Source organism: Malania oleifera, chromosome 1, assembly GCF_029873635.1.
Source record: "Malania oleifera isolate guangnan ecotype guangnan chromosome 1, ASM2987363v1, whole genome shotgun sequence".
In the NCBI taxonomy this organism is placed as follows: Eukaryota; Viridiplantae; Streptophyta; class Magnoliopsida; order Santalales; family Ximeniaceae; genus Malania; species Malania oleifera.
The window spans coordinates 14,567,362-14,590,901 of record NC_080417.1 but is presented as its reverse complement, the minus strand read 5'-3'; the positions used below and the strand labels follow the sequence as shown (position 1 = coordinate 14,590,901).

The 23,540-nt window shown below is 37.6% G+C and overlaps 2 protein-coding genes across 2 annotated transcripts; one reads left to right on the top strand and one right to left on the bottom strand.

Moving 5' to 3' along the window:
• Positions 1 to 15,130: 15,130 nt before the first annotated feature.
• LOC131144814 (UPF0481 protein At3g47200-like) lies at positions 15,131 to 16,735 on the top strand. Its single transcript, XM_058093701.1, has one exon. The coding sequence runs from the start codon at positions 15,131 to 15,133 to the stop codon at positions 16,733 to 16,735; it is 1,605 nt and encodes a 534-aa protein (XP_057949684.1).
• Positions 16,736 to 18,212: 1,477 nt separating this feature from the next.
• Positions 18,213 to 22,106, bottom strand: LOC131144823 (protein RER1A-like). The gene is made up of 4 exons (XM_058093713.1): positions 21,551 to 22,106; positions 18,966 to 19,146; positions 18,772 to 18,836; positions 18,213 to 18,657 (listed from the first exon to the last, which is right to left on the bottom strand). Exons 1-3 carry the CDS (start codon positions 21,922 to 21,924, stop codon positions 18,780 to 18,782), a joined length of 612 nt encoding a protein of 203 aa, XP_057949696.1. The 5' UTR covers positions 21,925 to 22,106; the 3' UTR covers positions 18,213 to 18,657; positions 18,772 to 18,779.
• Between the last annotated feature and the right edge of the window lie 1,434 nt (positions 22,107 to 23,540).

The window sequence follows — 23,540 nt, the reverse complement described above, 5'->3', positions numbered from 1 at the left end:
ATAGTATCTTTCAGAATACTATGATTTTACAGTTTTACAGCACCATAACAGGTAGATTTACAGTTTATCTCAGAAAAATACAATTGATATAATTACAGATTATTACAATATCATGATTTATACAGTTATTACAAAATCATAGTAAAACAGTTAGTTGTATATAGAAACGTATTATATAATATCAGACTCTGATGGATCAGACAGTAGAACACGGTACCGTAGTTACAGATATACAGATATTCAGTTTAGAGCGGAACCACTTAACTCAGATAGTAAGTGGTATAAGGTCGATCGTGCCTAGTTATGGACAGGCTCCCCATCAGATATGGGTTGAGGAGGGCCGATCTAACCGAGGAGTAGAGTGGTTTACCCTGGTAGGCCCGCCAGGATAGATCCAGCCTTCAGGCCGCACAACCCTGGTCATGAGAGGTTAAATCATGACATACAGCCATCCAAGGAAATATTCTCAGATATTATGGTATCATCATATTTTCTGAAATAGTAGTATTATTATGAAAAGTAATTTCACACAATTTGACATGTTAAATTATATAGTTTGTACTACTCTTAACTCGGATTAATTTTTTACACATTTACATCTCAATAGCCACACACTAGTGATAGCATGTTTCGTTTTACTAAACCTTGGCTCATTCCAATGTTGAATTATTTTTTTTCAAGTGAGCCAGTCGGGCGAGCGGAGCAGGCTTGCAAATAGAGGAGCTGTTAGTCTATCCTTTTTTAGGGTGAATGTTTTTGGGGTACAATTTTGTTAGCCCTAGTATCAATAAGAGTAGTTCTTGAGAGTACAGTGAAATATGTAATATTTGCTGAATATTTAGACACTCTGGTATTGTATATATATATAAGGTTGTGTTTCATGTTATTTGTTTTCCGCTGTGTAAGAAATTGTTTTAATTTAAAATAGTAGAGAATTTACTTTTATAAGGAGGTTGTTACAAGATTGGTGTGCATTAGGTCAATAATTACGTTTTCAGGATACAATGAAGCCCACAATATGATCTAATATCAGTTTGCATTATACAAAAATGAAAACTGATCACAAATACCCTTAGAGTAATCTGAACAAATTTTCTAGAATTCTATCTCTGCAGAAAATAGAATCTAGATTTTAAAAAGATATAATTTGTGGAAGAATTTGAGAGAAAGAGAAGTAAAGAATGATGAATTTTCTTATGTTTTTCGTGGAGTTAGCTCTGTCTTTATATAGACAAAATCATGTCTTTTCCAAATGGTTGTATCTATTTCAAAAGGTTGCATCCGTTCCAAAAGATTGCATCACTTAACTTTAAATGCTTTAGAAAATTCATCAAAGGAAGATTTTGAAAACCCACCCATACGTATATTTTAGAAAATATTTCAACAAGAAAGTGAGAAGAAAATAAAAAATATATCGAATCAATGAACAAAATTTTGATTTTACACATAATTAACATTTATTTTTCAATATTTTAATTGTAAAGATTTTTTTTTCATTTTTATAATATTTGGTATAAGAAACAAATATAATAGTTGCAAAACTACTTCCTAAAATTATGCACACACAAACAAAGCAAAATGAAAAGAGAAATCACAAAAGAAAAAGAACACAACGACTTTACATGGTTTAGCATTATGCCTACAACCATAAAGTTCTTGTCCAATTTTTACTATCTCATCAAATAAAGACTGCCTTAGGTTTTTGACCATTGACTACAAATATGTATAATAGGCCTCACATGAAAACCCCAAAATGTACTTAAATGACAATATAGTTACATTGTGCTCTAACTCAAACGTATTGCACCATACCAGGATGCAAAGTCTATTCTAGCCCTCTTAATGCACTCTGCTAAACCTAGTTTAAGTAAACAGGTAAATTTCATGTCAGGACGAGAAGACTCAATAAATATTGAGTAGATAAATCAATCTGAATATAAGTTACAGCTCAATAATAATTTAAAAATACATTTCCATCTCATTTTATTTGATTTTACTTCCCCTTTTTTCTTAGTAAGATTGCTTTTTAATTTACCATTTAGAAAGTTAGGTTTAAGGAATGAGAGGGGGGGTGGGCGTGGGATATTAATGAAATGAAAAGTTGAATAAAGAGCTGCATCACAATGCTTCCAAACGCGTCAAAGTCTGGTCCGCCCTGATGCGCCGATGGGAAATGTGGGGGAAGTGGGGAGTATATATATTCATATTCCCCACCAGCATGAATGCACCAGCCTGGCTGTGCGGCCCTTCTTCTCACCTCTTTTAATACTTTCACGTGCCCGAATATATTCCAATAATTAATAGTGAAGGTGGAGTCAACCGGGGATTAATTACACAGATCATTACTGTCAAGATCTTTCTTGTATTTGGCTTGAGATGAGGCTCATGATGGCTTGTATTTTAGAAGAAACATAATAAAACTTGAATCAAGCACCATAGTTAATGCAGAGATCTTGCAATATTATCTGTTTATTAAATGTTTAGTGCTTTCACTAAGAAGATCTGCATCTTAATTGGTTGTCTACATTTCTTTTTTCCTTGAGAAGTGCAAGTGATGTTGCAATATTATCTGTTTATTAAATTTTTAGTGCTTTCACTAAGAAGATCTGCATCTTGTAGGAATTAGATAAGGAAAATGCTGCAATACTAAAAATATTTCAAGGCACGTTATAATATCGTTTTCCTTAAAACGTTATTTGCTTCCACCAGATTGGTATGTATTGTGTCAACAAATACATTTCCAGGATATAAAGAAACCCAAAATATGATCTGATATCAGTTTGCATTATATATAAACGAAAACTGATCACAAACACCCTTAGAGTAATCTAAACAAACTTTTTGGAATTCTATCTCTGCAGAAAATGGAATCCAAGTTTGAAAAAGATATAATTTGTGGAGGGATTTGAGAGAGAGAGAGAGAGAGAGAGAGAGAGAGAGAGAGAGAGAGAGAGAGAGAGGTATAGAATGATAAATTTTCTTGTGTTTTTCGTGGAGTTAGCTCTATCATTATATAGATAAAATCATGTCTTTTCCGAAAGGTCGCATCTATTCCAAATGATTGCATCTGTTCCAAAAAGTTGCATCCGTTCCGAAAGGTTGCATTCGTTTTGAAAGTTGCATTCGTTCCGAAAGGTTGCATCTCTTAACTAATTTTAAGTGATTATTCCACCTTGACATTTATTAATGACCTTTCCTTTTCCACTTTTTCCACTGTGGGACAAACTCACATAACTTTAAATGTTTTAGAAAATTCATCAAAGGAAGACTTGAAAATCCACCCATAAAATCATATATTTTAGAAAATATTTCAACATTCCCCCACCATTTTCAAGATATCGAAGAAAAATAATTTATTCAGATAAAAGATAATTTATGCATAAATGAAGGTGTCTTTAAGACTTGAACCTTCACTTAGTGAATACATATCAAAGTTAATCAGGATTACATAGTAGACGAACTTTGAACTAGCAGTCATCTTTTGATAAACTAGATACGTATCACACACAAATTATCAAATCTTTGGGTGTTACCAAAAGTCGATGCGTGGATTGACCTTGCATCTATATCCCAATTTGATGAGTACTCTAGAGATAAATCCATTTCTCATAGGAAGCGGCACCACTTCCGACACTCATATAGGTAGGTTTATCAAAGGTACCCCTATAATTAAAGTACCTCACAGAACCTATTATAAACCTATTAAGAGCTTAAGCTCAACCTTCACCTTTTCACATTACAGGTATAAAGCACTATTTTCCTTGGGATGGATTATGTGATACATATATACATTTTAGTGCTTTCAGTCACTACATATGATGTACTTTGCTCATTGAACTCAAGAGTTTGAAATTTTCAAGTGTTGAGTTGAGTTTCCATCATTGGTGACTATGGGTTATGAATTTAAGTCCCATCTCCATTGATGTTTTCCAAACCATGTCTCTTGCAAGTCCTTTTGTTAATGAGTCGGTCAAATTTTGGCTTGATCTCACAAAATAAGTGGTAATTACCCCATCAATAATTAACTGCCTCACATAGCTATGTCTTAGGCCAATATGTCTGGATTTACCATTATATATATTACTATATGCTCATGACAAAGTTGCCTCACTATCACAATGCAAAGATATAGGTGGCATAGACTTTGGCCAAATTGGAATTTCTAATAAAAAATTCCTATTTCATTCTGCCTCTTTGCTACAAGAAGCTAAATGCACAAATTCTGATGCCATAGTGGAATATGTTATAAGGTTTTGCTTCTTTGGCCCCCAGGAGATAGCTCCTTCACCAAGGGTGAATATCCACCCACTGGTTGATGTCTAATCATTACAATCAATTATCCAACTGGCATCTATGAATCCTTCTAAAACATTAGGATATCCTTCATAATGTATGTCATAATCCATAGTATTTTTCAAATACTTTAATACTTTATATAGAGCATGCCAATTACTACTATATCTACTAAATTTACCTACCGCAAATGCTAACAGGTTTGCAGTCAGAATGATTAAACTTTTTTAGTATCTTTTCAATATAGTGTGATTGAGTGAGAATCAATTTATCATTGTTTCTAATTATCCTAATACCTAGAATCACATATGCATTGCCCATATCTTTCATATCAAAATTAGATGATAACAATTTCTTAGCATTTTCAATACTTTTAATATCAATACCAAAAATTAACATATCATCAACATATAAGCAAATAATTACACCTTTATTTCTATTGAACTTACTATATAAACATTTATCATATTCATGTATTCTAAAGCCATTAGAAAGAATAACTTGGTCAAATTTTGCATGCCATTGTTTTGGGGCTTGTTTAAGTCCATAAAGAGACTTAACCAATAAGGCAAGCAAGACTCTTATAGTTGCAATTCTAGCAACTGAAGCATAAGAGTATCAAAGTAGTCTATGCCTTCCTTTTGTGTAAAGCCTTTAGCTACTAACCTTGCTTTGAATTTGTCAATTGTTCCATCTACCTTCATTTTCTTTTTGAAGATCCATTTACAACCTATTGGTTTTGAACCAGGAGGTAAATCAGCCAATTTCTAGGTTTTATTACCCATTATAGAATCCATTTCATCATTTATAGCTTCTTTCCAAAATGTAGAATCTTGGGACTTCATTGCCTCTTCATAAGTAAAAGGATCTGATTCCACACTTGGTGAAATTATAATTTATCTAGAGTGTGATTCACTAGTACCTTCTACTAGGTAGATTATGAAGTCTAGTCCAAAAGAATTTGGTGTTCTCCTCCTCTTACTCCTCCTAGGTTCACTAGGTTCAGAAGGTTCACCACTAGTACAAAGTGGTTTCAAAGTCTCCACTAATTTATTTTGATCACTAAACTTTTGTATGGAAGTGAACTTATTTTCATAAAACTCTGCATCTCAAGATTCTATCACTAAATTAACTCCTATAGAATCATTTGGTTCAATTACCAAGAATCTATAAGCTTTGCTATGTTCATCATAGCCAAGGAATACTCATTTTATTCCTCGCTCACCTAATTTCCTTCTCTTAGGTTCAGGAAGCCTTACAATTGCTTTACAGCACCAAATCTTAAGATATTTTAAATTAGGCTTTCTTTTCTTCCATAACTCATATGGAGAAGTTTTAGTCCTCTTAAAAGGAACTATGTTTAATATATGACATGCAGTTAGCAAGGCTTCACCCCAATAACCACTACTTAGTCCTGAATTTGAAATCATGGCATTGACCATTTCAATCAATGTTTGGTTTTTCCTTCATGCCACTCCATTATGCTGCAGAAATTTCGTGTATCACACCTACTGATTCAAAATAGGCTAGAAAGTGATATTCACATCCTCTATCCGATCTAAGACACTTTATCTTAGTGTCACATTGGTTTTCTACTTGTACCTTATAAATCTTAAATTTGTCAATTACTCATCTTTAGTATGCATAAGATAAACATGATAGAATCTAGAAAAATCATCTATAAATGTTACAAAATATTTTTTGCCTCCTATAGTAGGTGTACCAGGTAAATCACATACATCACTATGCACTAATTGAAGTAAAGAAGAAGTTAGCAGTTTTGTTAGGAAAAGGTTTTTTGGTTATTTGGGTTTTAATACATACATTGCACTTATCATCCATGTCATTCACATATCTACGATTAATTTCATATTAGACATATCATGCAATTTTTTAGTATTAATATACCCTAAACGATTATGTCATAGACAAAGTGAATCAACCAAATAAACAAAAAAAATTCACTTTATTGATATTCAGTTTAAACATACCCTCATACGTATGGCCTTTTCCCACAAAGACTCCACCCTTGGAGAGTACAAATTTGTCAGATTCAAACACTAACTTAAAGCCAAACTTATTAAGTAGGCTTCCAGAAACTACATTCTTCCTAATTTCAGGTACACGGTATACATTAGTGAGAGTCAAACTTTTTTCTAAAGTGACATCTCCATTGCCTTTGACTACAGTAGTGGACGAATTTCCCATATAGAGAATATTGCCATCTTCCACCAGTTCATACTTTGAGAATGAACTTTTGTTTTTACAATCATGTCTTGTTGCTCCTGTGTCAATCCACCATGCACAGTCATCTTCAACAGCATCGATTTCAGAAATCAATGCCACAAACTTGTTATTGTTGGTTTCATCTTGCTTTTTCTTGAGAAGATGACGTTCACTTTTGTAGTGTCCTGGTTTTCCACATTGGAAGTATGAACCTTTCTTTTTCCTATTTTGATTCTTGACATAATTGTACTTCCTTTTCTGATTTCCTTTCTTGGGATGTTGGGGTTGTTTACTCCTTCTTCCATCATATGCACCTTGGAAGTATGCTCTTCTGCACCTTTTTGGTTCTGCCTAAACACTTCCTCAATTTGGAAATGTTGGCCCAATTGTTCAAGAGACATCATCCTTCCTGTGCTTCAAAGATTTTCTAACATCTTTCCATGATGGAGGTAACTTATCAATAATAGATGAAACAGATATGCATTCATCCATTTTCATACTATGCTGATTAAATTGGCTAAGGATGTGCATAATTTCATGAAACTGTTCTACTACAAACCTATTGTCAATCATATTATAATTGAAAATTTTACCAGTCAAAAATTTCTTACTAGTCGCATCATTTGTGAGATACTTAGCTTCAAGTGCATCCCACAACTCCTTTGCAGTAGCCATATTCTGATAGAGATTAAGCAGATTGTCTGACATTGAATTGCAAATGTGGCCTTTGCAAATATAATCATCTTGCTCCCATTTAAGCCTTGCATGTCCCTCAGCCAAGGTTCCATTCTCATTCGCACCAGGTTTAGGGGTGGTCAAAACATATACTACTTTAAGACCCGCAAGAAGGAAGTGCATCTTTTTCTACCAGCGCCTAAAATTGCTTCCATCGAATCATTTAAGTTTGAAAAAGTCGGAAGCAAATTCCTTTAAGGTTGAAGAACCAACCATAGCAAAATAACGTTTTAAGATTGTAGGAATTAGATGAGGAAAATGCTACAATACTGAAAATGCTTCAAGGCATGTTACAAAGTCATTTTCCTTAAAACGTTATTTGCCCCCACCAGATTGGTGTGTATTGGGTTAGCAAATACGTTTCCAAGATATAATGAAACCCAAAATATGATCTGATATTAGTTTGCGTTATACACAAATGAAAACTGATCACAAACACCGTTAGAGTAATCTAAACAAACTTTCTAGAATTCTATCTCTGCAGAAAATAGAATCTAAATTTGAAAAAGATATAATTTGTGGAGGGATTTGAGAGAGAGAGAGAGAGAGAGAGAGAGAGAGAGAGAGAGAAGTAGAGAATGATGAATTTTCTTATGTTTTTCATGGAGTTAGTTATGTCTTTATATAGACAAAATCATGCCTTTTTCGAAAGGTTACATCTGTTTCGAAAGGTTGCATCTCTTAACTAATTTTAAGAAATTATTCTACCTTGTCATTTATTAATGACTTTTTATTTTTCACTTTTTCCAATGTGGGACAAACTCGCATAATTTTAAATGTTTTTATTAGAGAAATATACCCTTTCCATATAAAAATATATACAGTTTCCATTTTCCAATTATCTTATGTATATATATATATATATATACCCTTGTATCTCTTGTAATTGTAGAGCATCAATAAAGATTTTTATTTTTCTCCTCCAAACTTAACATGGTATCAGAGCCAGGTTTTGAGCTTCTTAGCTCCTCCGTGGGCTAGACTTCTCCTCACCTCATTTCCCCCCATGGGCTCTTATCGTGTCGCCCCCACTATTGTTGGTCTTTCTTGCCGTTGCCATCTCTTTACCGTCACCCTCGCTGTCCTGTTGTTGCGCACCCTTGCCGAAGCTTTGCTGCCTCTGCACACATCCAACAAGTTCTTGCAGGTTCCGACATCAGAGACCACACTCCGCCGTCGCCATCACCGTCATAGTCTTCGTAGTCGTTTGGCACTCCTTCTCCCTGCAGTTTCCATCATCGTTCGAAACTCTTTCTCCCTGCAAACGCTGTCGTCGTTCGGCATTCTCTCTGCCATTGGTTTCTAAAGAAGATTTGGTTCGGTTTTTCTTCATCTTGGTTCGACGTTCCCTCACAGATTTGCTTCCATTTTTTGGCTCAACTTGGTTCAATTCAATCCATTGGCATGCAAGTGGCCAAATCTCTCTCTCGGTAATTGCATCGTGCATGGAAATATGACTCTTCCCATGGTATCCGGTGGTCACTCTTCTTCTCCGGCTGTCCTGTGAGCAGTTCCCTCATCATTTTTATTTTCTTTTTCTAGCTTTCTCTCGGCTTCTTCACTTCTGTTCTAACGTGCAGTCGTCTCTCAGTTCTGGAGTCACCTTCGTCCTCTGCAACCAGCTCTCTGGTTGTCTTCTCTGACAATCCCGTATCATTCATGTGATGAGCCGAATAATAATGGTATTTAAATAATAAAAAGGAAGAAAATGGAAATAGTAATAGAAGGAGGTAGTAGACTTCATCGACGACATTGCACTTTGGGAGTATTAATCGAGGGAATTCATCAGGTTCTCGTCGACGAAGACAAGTTTTATCGACGAGAAGATACCGAGAGAGGATTTTGGGGAAATTTGAAATTCATCGAAGAAGGTGCAGGTTCGTCGATGAATTTAGCCCTATAAATAGTAAAACTAGGATTTTTAATGCAGATATTTAGAAAAAAATCACTCTCTCTCTCTCTCTCCCTACGGTTTCTCTCTCCTCTCTCTTCAATTTTGGCTTCATCGTTTGCCAGATCAACAATCTGAGGCCATCACGACACTTTTGGGGAAGTTCTCTCCAAATCTTCCGGAGTGGATCGTTGGTGGAAGTAAGTTGGAATTTATCCCTGAGTTGAGGTAAGGCTTTTTATTCGAAATCTGATCTTTCCACAATTGAAGGAAATGATGTACTCGAATAAATACTGAAGTTTAGTTTTGAGAATTATCATTTTCAGGGTACTGCTTAGGGTTTCCTACGAGTGTAAGACCAGTATTATAGAGGGGCTTTTCAGTTGTCAAGTAAGGATATAAATTAAAACAGTTATTTTTCATTGAAAATTATTATTATTTAATAGTAGAATAATTTTCAGAAATCATGTGATTATATATGAGCATAATTGAGAAAAGGTAAGTTTGGTAAAATACTAAATTTGTACAGGAAATGTGTTTTCAGAACATAATTTATGGTTTCATTTAATTCGTGTGGCATGAATGTTATTTTGTGTATATATTATACCATGTTAAGTTAGATTTACAATATAAAGCATGTTGATAGATATTTTCAGGAATAACATGATAAACACAGTAAATTATGATTTGGGAATATATGATATGTTCGGCGCAAGGCCGTAATTAATGTTTGGCGTGAGGCCGTATTTACTCATGTTATTTGGCGCGAGGCCGTAATTATTATGTTAAAGTAGAATTCAGAAAATGTTATTATTTGATTTACGATAAACAATGTATGATTACGTATATATGTTATCAGAACCCGAATGTTAGTTTAATACAGTTTTAGGAGCACGGTACCGTAACTTATAGATCAGATATCTGTGATCAGATTGGTGCTAACCACCCCACGAGGGGGTGGGAGATGGATAGTCGATGTGGCTTTCAATGTAGAGTGTAGACATCCACCTGGCAGTGCGGATCAGGGTGTGGCAGGTCCATCGTACTTATAGACATTTTTGACTAGGCAATGGTCGGCCAGCCATTGTCGGGTCCCGCCTTCGGGCTGCACAACCCATCATGGGGGGTAATACATGACATCAGCTACTTATACATCTTGGGCAGTTTTCAGTACTATAGATTATATCATATAACACATGATTTGTATGATTACTTGAAAGTATGAAATTATATGTTTATTTAATCATATTATAGTTTATGTTTATGGTATATATATTACAACATTAAATATTCATGTTACCATACAGCTGATTTTAATTTATCTACCCTTACTGAGAGGTGTCTCACCCCGCATATTAAATGATTTTTCAGGAAAGCCGGAGGGACCTGCTGGTCAGGGCCGCCACTGAGTGAGTTAAGCTTCCTTACTAGAAGGGTAAGTTCTGATCTAGGATAAGAAGATTTTTGTTATAAGATCCTAGGTTTATTTTGGTATTTTTTGGGAGATTGTATATAAACACAGGTATTTGGTAATGTAGTTAACTCTGGTGTTTGGATTTTATGGTTACAAAAATGTGATTTAAATTTACTGCTGCTTAGGTTTCCGCTGTGTTTAACAAGTGTCTCCGATACCCACAGGTTCGATTTGACCATTTTATTTATTATATTTCACTTTATATTAAGATAAGCAGGTCATTACAATTCAAGTCTCCAGCATTATCTCTATCCGGCAAAGTCTCGTCTCAATTGCCTTTCTCAGTCTGGCGAAGTAGCCGTTCGTGCAGCAGATCTCCGGCCTCTAGCTCTCTCTCATCTCTCAATTACAAGTTCTTACGACGAGATTATCAAATTGAAGGTTTAATTTTTTGGTCCCTGCCAAGATCAGATTTGACTCAATTCGGCGACTTAGTTCTTCAATGGCTGCCAATACTGTCACAGGTTCTTCAACCTCTTCTGAGATTGCTATCTCTGGTCTTGCCAATGAACAATACCGTCAATTGCATCTTTTATCGCCCTTGAACACCAACTCTGCCAATTTTTCCAGTAACCTTGCCTCTTGTCATTCTGCTTCTTTTTCTAACACTGACTGGATTATTGATTTAGGTGCCTCTGATCACATGACTTCTAGTTTGTCTTCTCTTGATAATATTCAGTTTCTCAATCAACCATATGCCCCATCAAGCTTCCAAATGGTGACATAATTCCTGTAACTCATACGGGCACTATGCGATTTTCTCCTAATTTCTCTCTTTCTAATGTTCTTTATGTGCCTTCATTTAAATTTAACTTATTATCCATTAGCAAACTTACCTCTGATCTCAATTGTGTTGCTATATTTTTTTTTCCACTTTTTGTGTCTTTTAGGACCTATCAACGAGGAGGTTGATTGGAACGTGTGAAGTACGTGATGGGCTTTACCACTATAAACCCCCTTCCGCCTTAGTTTTACACTCTCAACGTGTTTCTGACACTACTCTTTGGCATCAACGTCTTGGTCACCCTTCCATTTCATGTATTCCGAAAACCTTAAATATTTCTTCTCCTCATTTGCCTTGTGATGTTTGTGTTAGAGCAAAGTACACTCATTTACCTTTTTCCTTGAATACACATAAGAGAACATTTTGTTTTAATTGAATTTATTGTGATATATGGAGTGGTTATCCTACAACTTCACTCTCTGGTGCACATTATTTTTTAACAATTGTGGATGACTACTCACGAGCTACATGGGTCTATCTTATGCACATAAAATCTGATACTTTTACTTGCCTTAAAAAATTGTGCGCCATGGTCAAAAATCATTTCAATTGCACTGTTAAGCATGTACGCACTGATAATGGTTGAGAATTTCTATCCACCCCGCTTCAAACTTTTTTCCATGATCAAGGCGTTTTTCACGAGCGCACATGTGTGGATACACCTTAGCAAAATGGTGTTGTCAAGCGTAAACATCGCCATCTTCTTAATGTGGCTCAGTGTTTACGTTTTCAAGCCAATCTTCCAATTTCTTTTTGGGGCGAATGCATTCTAACAGTCACCCATTTAATTAATTGCACTCCTTCACCCAACCTCAATCATAAGTCCCCTTATGAACTTCTTTTTCAGAAACCACCATTGTATACACACTTGCAAGTTTTTGGGTGCTTGTGCTATGCCCAAACCACTCACCAACATCGCGATAAATTCTCTCTTCGTGCTCTTCAATGTGTTTTCTTGGGTTATCCTGCTCATCATAAGGCTTATCGTGTATACGATCTTGAAAACAAAAAAATTCTCATCTCCCATGATGTCACTTTTCAAGAAAATATCTTTCCCTATCATCTCATACCTCCAACTCCTACATCTTCTCCCGTCCTTCCCCTTCCTATTCCTAATATACAACCCTCCTACACAACTACCCCTAGCCCCCTACCTCTCTCCCCTTCTACCTTGGTATCCTCCTCGATACCCTCACCCCCGCCCCCTCCACCACCCCCTCCACCCTCCTCCTCTCAGCCCAAATGAGCTGTCACACATCCCTCTTACTTGGATGATTATATCTGTCCTACTTTACCAAAGTCCTCCACGGCTTCACAGGTTTCAAGATGTTCCTCAGGTACGGTTCATTGTCTCTCCTCCTTTTTATCTTATCATCATTTTTCTAATCAACAGTTAGCTTTTCTCTCTATCATGTTAACATCCCGAACCCACCTCATACTCTCAGGCTATGTTGCACCCACATTAGCGTGATGCCATGGCTTCTGAAATCCAAGCCTTAGAAACTAATCATATATAGGTTCTTCAACATCTTCCACCTGGAAAAAAAACCAATTGGCTGTAAATGGGTGTTCAAAACAAAACTTTAAGCCAATGGATCCATAGAGTGACACAAAGCTCGCTTGGTGGCCAAGGGCTACACTCAGGTAGAAGGTTTGGATTATCATGACACTTTTGCTCCTATTGCTAAACTTGTTACTGTTAGGTGTGTTATTGCAGTGGCTACAACTCGGAATTGGCATCTCCTTCAATTGGACGTTAACAACACTTTTCTCCATGGTGACCTCGATGAGGAGGTTTATATGCTCCCTCCACTGGGTTATTGCAAATAGGGGGAGACTCATGTTTGTCGTCTTCAGAAATCCCTTTATGGTCTTAAGCAAGCCTCTCGCAATTGGTACGGGTTTCACTCAATCTCAGGCCAACCATTCTCTTTTCACCCGTTCTCGGGATCAATCTTTTACTCTCATACTTGTTTATGTTGATGACATTCTCATGGTAGGTAATGATCTCTCCGATATTAGCACTTTCAAAGTCATGCTTGCTCATAAATTCAAACTAAAGGATCTTGGCAAATTGAAATATTTCCTTGGCCTCGAAGTTGCTCGCTCTCTCACTGGCATATTTCTTAATCAACGCAAATATGCCCTTAACATCCTCACTGATAGTGGTCATCTTGGTGCTCATCCTGCCCACTTTCCCATGGAACAAAATCTCAAGCTCAATAATAATAATAGTGATCTTCTCTCCGATCCAAACTCGTTTCAGCGACTCGTTGGCTGTTTGATATATCTCACCATCACTCGTCCTGACATTATGTTTCCGATCAACATTCTCAGTCAATTTATGCACCAACCTAGACGGTCACATTATGATGTTGTTGTACGTGTTCTTCGTTATATTAAGACTTCTCCAAGACAAGGCTTATTTTTTCCTACTGCCAAGACTCTTCAAGTCTCTGCCTATTCTGATTCGGATTGGGCTAGTTGTTCCCTCACTCATCGTTCCACCACTGGTTTTTTCATTCAGTTGGGCACTAGTCCGATTTCCTAGCACACTAAGAAACAAACTACCGTGTCTCGCTCCTCCGCCGAAGTTGAGTACCGTGCACTTGCTTCCACTACATGTGAACTTATAGGCTCAAAACTCTTTTAACTGATCTTGGCGTACCGCATTCCCAACCTATGCTCTTATATTGTGACAACCAAACGGCTCTTCACATTGCTCAGAATCCAGTTTTCCACGAATGTACAAAACATATAAAAATTGATTGTCACATTATTCGTGAGAAGTTACGGGTTGGCCTCTTTTTCACTAAGCATATCCCTACCCACAGTCAGCTTGCCGATATCTTCACCAAAACTTTGAGTCGTGACCATTTCCAAAATCTATCACGCAAGTTGGGCATTATGGATCTCCATGCTTCAACTTGAGGGGGAGTATTAGAGAAATATACCCTTTCCATATAGAAAAATATACAGTTTCCATTTTCCAATTATCTTATGTGTATATATACTCTTGTATCTCTTGTAATTGTAGAGCATCAATAAAGATTTTTATTTTTCTCCTCCAAACTTAACAGTTTTAGAAAATTCATCAAAAAAAGACTTTGAAAACTCACTCATATATTTTAGAAAATATTTCAACACATCTTAATTGATTGTCCACATCTTTTTATTTTTCTTTTTTTGAGAAGTGCAAATCACTCTCTGTTTTCATCCGCGCCCTGTCCTTGTGAATGTGATGCTTCTTATCCTATTAGGCCACTTTCAATTGCATCAGAGAATGCACCATAAAGTTGAAGGGGATTCCCCACCCTAAGACCCACCAATTAAAGAAAAAAGGGTGAAGATTAAACAATGCACCTAAAAAGTGATATATGGATTGTTTGCTATTCTTAATCAAAAGGGTCCATGTGGGTTGCACAATTGGTGGAACCATTTTTTATTTTTATTCTTTTTTTCAATAAAAGAGGACGGCACCTCTTAAACTTTATTAGAAAACCCCTTACTTATAACGGAGATAAACCGTGATTACAATTTTGAGAGTTCGAACCAATTACAATCCACTTCAGAAAAAAGAAAAATAACCTCTACCCCTTCCCCCATATGCTGTGCAACAGCTGCTTCTTTATTTGCCTTAAGCACTTTCAGTTGCGCTTTTGTTTCTTCGAGGATTTTTTGAAGCCAAACCAATCCAATCCAAACCCACAACAGGCCTCTGCCCAAAATGGTTGCTGTGTTCAACAAGGAGCTCTTGAGTTGGTACCTCATCACCCTCAAACTCAAAGAAACTGTAGAAGCTGGACTTCCCAATGCACAAGCAACTCCCCCTTCTCCCCAATTGCTTAACTCAACCGAGGCGGGAGAACCTCGGCAGCAGCAGCTGCAGCAGCAGCCGCCAGATGCACTGCAGGTCGCAATCAAAGGCGAGGATGACAATTTCGAAAGGGAAGGCAATTCACCTGACTCCGAATGGGTGATCTCCATCAGAGAAAAACTCGAACAAGCCCGCCAAGACGATGCTGCTGGTTCGTGGGCGAAGCTCAGCATCTACCGAATCCCCCAGAGTCTGCGAGAAGGCGATGACAAGGCCTACGTGCCGCAGATTGTCTCACTGGGGCCTTACCACCACGGAAGGAGGCGTCTTCGGAGCATGGACCGCCACAAATGGCGTTCCCTTCACCGGGTTCTCAAGCGCACCAATCAGGACATCAAGCTGTATATTGATTCCATAAAAGAACTTGAAGAAAAGGCCAGAGCCTGCTATGAAGGCCAAATCAGTCTCAGCAGCAATGAGTTTGTTGAAATGTTGGTGCTTGATGGCTGCTTCATACTTGAACTCTTCCGGGGCGCTGCTGAAGGGTTCAAGCAACTTGGGTACTCCCGAAACGATCCCATTTTCGCAGTGCGTGGTTCGATGCATTCGATTCAGCGCGACATGATAATGCTCGAGAACCAGCTTCCCCTCTTTGTGCTCGATCGACTTCTAGGCCTTCAGCTCGGGGACCTCGACAAGAAAGGCCTAGTAGCAAGACTGGCACTCCAATTCCTCGACCCGTTAATGCCAACCGACGAGCCCCTATCGAAAAGCGACAGGAACAAGTTGAAGTCCTCTCTCGAGTACGCAACAACCTTCGATCCATTATCCGCCCAGGGAGGCCTACATTGCCTGGAAGTCTTCCGGCGCAGCCTCCTGCGAACAGGGCCTCAACCGGTGCCCAAGATTTGGATCAAGCGCTGGTCCAATGACAATCGCGTAGCAGATAGACGTAGACAACAATTGATTCACTGCGTCACCGAGCTGAGGGAGGCTGGGATCAAGTTCAAGAAGAGAAAGACGGATCGTTTCTGGGATATAAAATTCAAGACTGGGATTCTCAGGATACCTCGGCTACTGATCCATGACGGTACCAGGTCGCTTTTCCTCAATCTCATCGCATTTGAGCAGTGTCATCTTGACTGCAGCAACGACATTACTTCCTATGTCATCTTCATGGACAACTTGATAAACTCGTCCGATGATGTGGGATACCTCCATTACTGTGGGATAATTGAGCATTGGCTGGGCAACGACGCCGAAGTCGCCAACCTCTTCAACCGCCTCTGCGAAGAGGTGGTTTTTGACATTAACGACAGTTACCTTTCGGGGCTGTCGGGACAAGTGAACCGTTACTACAATCACAGATGGAATGCTTGGCGCGCCAGTTTGAAACACAACTATTTCAGCAATCCCTGGGCAATCATCTCCTTTTTTGCTGCTGTTGTGCTATTGTTGCTTACACTGGCGCAGACATTTTATGGAGTTTATGGTTACTATAGGCCGAATTCTTAGAGCCCCTGCAAGCTCCTTTTTTAGTTGCCTTAACTACTTAACATAGAGTTCTCATAATTCATAGAGACTGGAGTTACGTACTGACTTCCATACAGCATACTTTCCTAATGTATCAGGTTGGGTCTATACTGAAGTTTGCTAATTGAATTATTTGCAAGGGTTTACAACTGATTGATGATGATACTTCAAAGCTTGGTGCAATGATTCAATATGGCATTTGGGATATTTTGTGGTGTATAAGTTTATAACCAACATAAAAGCATAGTATTAGGAGGTGACAATGTAATGGGATAAATGGGGGAGGAGAGATTGCTTTACATGCATTTTTCAGGGATTTTTAATGAATATCTAGTTACTTGTACCAATGCTTGTATGGTTGTTCTCTTGAATTGAATAAAACAAGAAGTCTTTTTCATTATTGTGTTTTGTTGTCTTGAACAGTGATGTACCTGATTGTTTAATGAATATTTTCATATGTGATCTATTGTTGTTTGCATTGATGTTTTCCTGGTTATGAGTGGTTATCAAGACTTATCTAGTGCTCGAATTTGCAGGCTTGAACATGTGATTATCAGTTAACTCGGTTGGTAGAGAGTTCTCAATGAGTGCCACGCGACACTTAATCGGGTTTTATTCGGGCTCGGGAGGGGGGTACATGACAATTTGTATCAAAGCAGAGTGTGAGCACCATGAGAGACAGCGCGTTGAGGCACTTGAGGTGGTTTTTGACATTAACGAAAGTTGCCTTTCGGGGTTGTCGGAGCAGGTGAACTGTTACCACAACCACAGATGGAATGCTTGGCACACCAGTTTGAAGCACAACTATTTCAGCAATCCCTGGGCAATCATCTCCTTTTTCGCTGCTGTTGCACTATTGTTGCTTACACTGGCGCAGACATTTTATGGAGTTCATGGTTACAACAGGCCGAATACTTAGAGCCCCTGTAAGCTCCTTCTTAGTTGCCTTCACTAGTTAACATAGAGTTCTCATGATTCCCAAGACTGGAGTACTGATTTCTACACAACATACTTTCCTAATGTATCCGGGTGGGTCTATACTGAAGTTTGCTAATTGGATTATTTGAAAGGGTTTTATTATAACGGATTGATGGTTGACACTTCAAAGCTTTGTGCAATGGTTCAAGTATTCAACATGACATTTGTCTGGTGGTATATGAGTTTATAACCAACACATACTATTTCAAGCCAAATCCGCATCTGACACTCGTGAAGCCAGAGTCATCCTCAGGGAAACAGCAGCTAAACCACTGAATCCTCTCAGATAAAAAGGGGATTGCCTTGGACAAAGCCATTGCTTGGTATTACTTTTAAATTATATTGCACCATAATAATAAGGCATTTCCATCCACTTGAAATCCAATAAAGAAATCAAGGAGGAGAAAGGTTCGTTTAATAATTAAACTTCGAAAAACAAACCAAAAAGAAAAAAAAAACACGTGCAGGGGCCCGCACACACTTCTTTCAATGCTTATTTTATAGCTAAGAATGCTCCCAATAGCTCAACTGAGAGAGTGGGGAAATCACAATTGATATTAAAAATTAAAAATTAAAAACTACAAGTCAAAAACTACATTTAGTTTAAATCTATTGCCCAGATTGACTGGCATTTCCTTCTGCAAATGCTCCTGTAAGTACAAATCGAGGATCTATATTTTACTCACAAGGAATGCAGCATGTTCTCCCTAAGCTCCTATACAAAAGGACTTCTAATATAATGAAACGGGGAGATCAGTAGACACTCTTTTGTCTCCTCCAAGCCAACTTTTCCACTAGAGATTCAGAAGCTTGCCCGAATTAAAATCTGAACAAAAGGAACAATCATCCCAGGTTCGGGTGTCAATCCTTGAGCCAATTATCACTACCACTGCATCCTCAGAATGCACCCGCTATCATGCAGGAAACTGCAAGCCAAAGAAAGAAAGAAATCATTAGCCTTAGTTGGAAACCGCAAAGGGGGAAAAATCATTAGCCTAAGTTTGCATGTGCGACAAATAATCATAAATGATTCAAACAACCTGAAATCTCAATCCCTTGGAGCATTCAGGTTGTCAGTTGAAGCTGGCTTCCTTTTATCATACCGCTAAAAAACATAAATAAAATGAGAGACTTAATACTCAAAAACACAAGATATATTACAAACAGTTAACAGAATAAGAGTACATGAAACAAGCCAATCAGACATCTGAAAGTAAGATGGTTTTGAAGATACCTGTTTCCCAAAAGAAAATGGAACATATTTATATTTTATCATGTGAGATATCTGCCGCCTCATAGTGAGAGTAAATAGTACCATCCAGTAGAAAAGGAGTATTGGCCAAAACACAGGCACGTCAAATACACTGAAGAATGTCATCACAAACGCAATACAGAAGGCTTTTGTAATAGAGTACCTTCAAAAGAAGAAAGCATCATTCAATTTAAATAGTTCAAAAGATCCCAACATGTAAAACTGTGGTAGCCTTAATGATCAAACAAGCAAATTTTAGTATAAGCCCTCTGAAACATGTTATTCTAAAGAAAGAAAAAAATTAATCCAAACTGATACACTACGTATCTTACAGAAAAAAACAATGCTGTACTAGTATCAGAAAACCAATGTGTAATTGCATTATCTCATTCAAAATGCTCCCTCGTCCAAATGATAGGAGAGAAATCTTCACTAATGCTCTGTGAATAGAGACGGCAGTTTAGCCATTATATTTTGAATGAAAAACTATATTAGAAATTTGAGTAGTTAAATTGCTACTAATATGCAATGCAATAATTGGCATACGTACATAATTTGAAAAGAAACTCAAGCAATGAGTTATGCAGCCCATAAAATTTAGCAATAGAGAAACAATTATGCTCCTACACTACAATAATAAATGTCGTATGTATGAGGTTAAAAGTGTTTCATCAACCATATACTAGCAAGTATTACAACAACCGACTGTGAAATGTGCTCTAGGCCCCACAGTAACATAGATTCCATGCTAAATAAGAAAGGCAGCAGGCCAATGAATTTACTAATCCATGGCCTACAAAAATGCAATACAACCTTGAACAGCGCAAATCACTGGTATTTAGAAGATTCAGTATAAATTTATAAAATCTTATGACCATTCTTTTATAGCCAAATAACCAGAAACCCTTTCCCAGAACAGGATGTCTATGCAGCTTCCTGGCTTATGTTGTTTTCCTGTTTTAACTTAATTTTTGAGAGAGAGAGAGAGAGAGAGTCAGTCATGAAATACATCACAGGGACAAGTCAGTCATGTAATGGTTTTCCTTTTTTTTTTTGTTAATTATAAAGGGACATTAAAATGAATATCACAAAGTGACTAGCCTAGAAAATTTCCAACAGTCCAGCTGCCCCCATGATTTAAAGCTCACCTAGACAAGGAAGAGAAAAAATCTGAAAAGTCAATTTTAACATATCATTCTTATTAATTTTAATCTTAGCACACATTTCCAAGCATCAATAACAAGTTGAAGGATAAACACCAACAATTCAGACCCAACCTTTAGCTGTTTCTAAGTGAAAGAGAAGTAGAGAACTTTTTGATGTAGCATGAACAGTTCCTTCACTAGAGCAACAGGTACACGATTTTTCTTTTAACATTTTGATTATATCCTAAGAAGACAAACATAAGACAGAACCTTGTTAACTTGCAACAGTGGGTAAAAGCATACAGTCCTCAGCCAAAGGGAACTAAACCTAATTTTCTATTGCACACCACAAAAGATGTAGAATGAGCATGATATGTGCATATGATTGCTTCAAAGATGAGTGTGCCGCCCAAACTTTGATGGGTTCGGGTAAGATTATAAATAGCTTCAAGGGTTAAAAAACTTCAATTAATTTAAATTATTTTTTAAGCTTTAGAAAAGGGAAAAAAGTGTGGACTTTAATTGGGATTAGGTTTGAAGAAAAAAGTTTCATGCAGATGGACTAAGATGCACCACAAACCCAACACACGTGCATGTCTCTGCCCATTGACCTCCGTGCAGGACAGGCTGAGCTACAGTCCCAACTCATTCTTCCTTGACATGTACAAAAAATTAAAGAAGATTAAGACCTGCGTCTTGAACTATTTCTACTTGTTCTATAAAAATGAAGCAAAAATTACCATCAGTTTGTACTTTGTATACCAGTAGGCTAGAACTAATGTAAGGATGTAAATAGAAAAGTCCATGCTAGTCCCTATAACAGGTGTTATGCTCCATTTGTATGTGCCTAATAATGAATCAGGTATACGGAAAAAAAAATGAAGAAATTCCACATATTAATTTGATATTGTCAAAGTGCAACGTGCGTTAAGGGAAAAAAAAAACATCATTATTCTCAATGACCCAATTCTCCGTGGGTTTCACAATGGATGAAGGCAGCTCAATTTACTATTTCATAACATTAGGAATGGGCTAATGTTATTATTAACAACAATCAAAACAAGGGCATTTCCAAGTTCATGGTAAGAATAATAATAACGCTCCAATATCGTGCATATATCTTCCAGAGCTTCCGACAATAGATATTTCAGACCTGAAATTCACTATTTTTTCAATAAAATTTTCCCCGGGAATTTTTTTTTTTCCATTTAAATAAACAGAATCAAGTTGATCATGGCGGAGGCACAATGGGAGAAAACCCCAGGTTCGTGCGTCAAAATGCTTTGTTGAAACCCTTGTGCGAAGATAATAGATCAAAATTGATCGATAATTAAAAGAACCCTAGACACAGTGGAACCAAAAAGAGAAAAAGGCCAAACAAAGCGAAAGCAAGGAAAGGGGATGAAAGAGAAAACGACGCACCAGAACTTAAACTCCGGAAGGCGGCGAACGAAGGGGCGAAACTCATCTGATCCTCGGGTGGGGAGGGTGGGGCCGTCGGAGAGGTCTTGGATCTCGGGGTCGACCTGGGGTGAGAGGAAAGCGATGAGGAGGTTAAGGATGTAGATGCCAAGACCGTAGGAGACGATGTAGAAGCCTTGAACGAAGTAAACGCGGACGGTGTAGAGGAAGGTGACGGCGGCGAACGCGATCCAGCGGCGAAGAACGTGAGGAGTGATCTTATCGAGCAAGTGTTGGTAGCGCTGCGAAACAAGGTTGGCCCACCGGGAAACGAACTGCGCCGGGGAAGTTGAGAGACCCTCAACGCCCACACCCCCGACCGCTCCGGCATCCATTGGATTGGGCTCTGCTTCCTTGCTGCGCCCTGTTTCTTGCCGTTAATCTCTCTCTCTCTGGGTGCGTGCGCGAAAGAGAAGGATGGGGAGATTCGGAGTGGAGAGGGGTAGAGGAAGACGCCCCTGCTTTCGGGTCGTCATCCGTACGTTGTGGCAGTGCTATTTGCTAAATGCTGCTAACGGATTGGATGAGCCGGTTCTTTTCAAGAAAAACGAAAATGATCCGATTCGGTTAAGCCGGAACAGGAAGAACCGGATCTCTCAACTAATATTCTCCCAATATAGATCTAAATCTATTTCAAGTTGACTATTTTAATTTCATAAATTTTGATTTTTGAAGTGTTACCTTTAAATTAGTTCAAGTCCCTATTTGGTCCTTTAGGGTTCAAAATTTTAATCTTAAATCTTTTATCTTTAAATTCTTATATCTAATTGAATCAAAGTCTCTATTTAGTCATTCAAAATTTTAAATTAAAATTTTAAGCCTTAAATTTTACAATTAAAATGTCAAGGTTAATACATCGAAAATAAAATTTCAAGAATTTCTATGTAATTACCATCTAAGAATTTATTTAAAATAATATTATAGTTATGGATGATTTTTTAAAAAAAAAAAAAATTATTTGCTTGATTGACTATCCCTCAGTTTATTTTAAATCACATGATGAGCTGCAAATTCAATCTCTCATACAGGGTCATGATTGAGATTAGAGTGACTAAGGGGGAAAGGAAAATTAATTAATAACAAGTTTATTACCTTTTCTCGATTTCTTTCTACAACCTTGTTTGAAGCTGAAACAGGTAATCTTTCGCCTCCCACTAGTATGCTTAGTGTCTATATGGAACCTCTACGAGCTCTCCTTCCAACGAGCTTCCTTGGGCTTCCTTAGAACTTCAACCGTCACACTTCTAGTGTTTGGAATAGAAACAAAGACTCAAACAGAAAGATTTCTTGAACTAAATAAACATGTATTAATGTTTTCTAATTTTCCCTCCCCGAACATAAGGGTCGGAGCTCCCTTAAATAGGCCAGCAATCGCTAATGGATAAACACAAACTTGCTTTCTCAAAAGCAGATGCCTGACAAAAAGTTAAAGCAAAAACCTACTTTGACATAAAGTAAAAGCAACTTTATCAAAAGAAGGGACAGCACATGCTTTGCTGACTCACCTATTCAAAACAAACAAAATACCGACATAACTTTAATAAAGCTACTTTTGACTAAATACACAAGATATGACCCGCCGAATCGTCCTTTCTGCGAGGCTTGGGATATGACACGTTGCTGGACAGGTGTTTGGATATGACCTTTTCGTGTAGTCCACTCAATCTGGCCTGAGATATGATGAGTGTCTGGACTATCATCTAATTTGTACACTTGGCAAAGATCTCATCCACCTTCAGAGATCTTTCAAGGCACTGATGATTTCTTCATCATGCTCCTTTTGTGACAACTCTGCCAGTACTATCTGAAGATCGCTCTTCATGGCTTGGGTTGAAGGAAGATGCTGCTCCCAATCCTTAATTTGATTAATTACATTTCTTACATTAATCGCAAATTCTGCTAAACTAGCTTCCTCGAATTTATGGAGAAACTTTCCTTCAATGGAAATCAG

Bases quoted from the DNA above. Each gene is read 5' to 3' on its own strand.
- LOC131144814 (XM_058093701.1), top strand. From the start codon at position 15,131: ATGGTTGCTGTGTTCAACAAGGAGCTCTTGAGTTGGTACCTCATCACC.
- LOC131144823 (XM_058093713.1), bottom strand. From the start codon at position 21,924: ATGGATGCCGGAGCGGTCGGGGGTGTGGGCGTTGAGGGTCTCTCAACT. The intron at 19,147-21,550 runs GTGCGTCGTTTT...CTTCTTTTGAAG, and splicing joins CTTCCGGAGTTTAAGTTCTG to GTACTCTATTACAAAAGCCT. The intron at 18,837-18,965 runs GTATCTTCAAAA...TATGTTTTTTAG, and splicing joins CATTTTCTTTTGGGAAACAG to CGGTATGATAAAAGGAAGCC.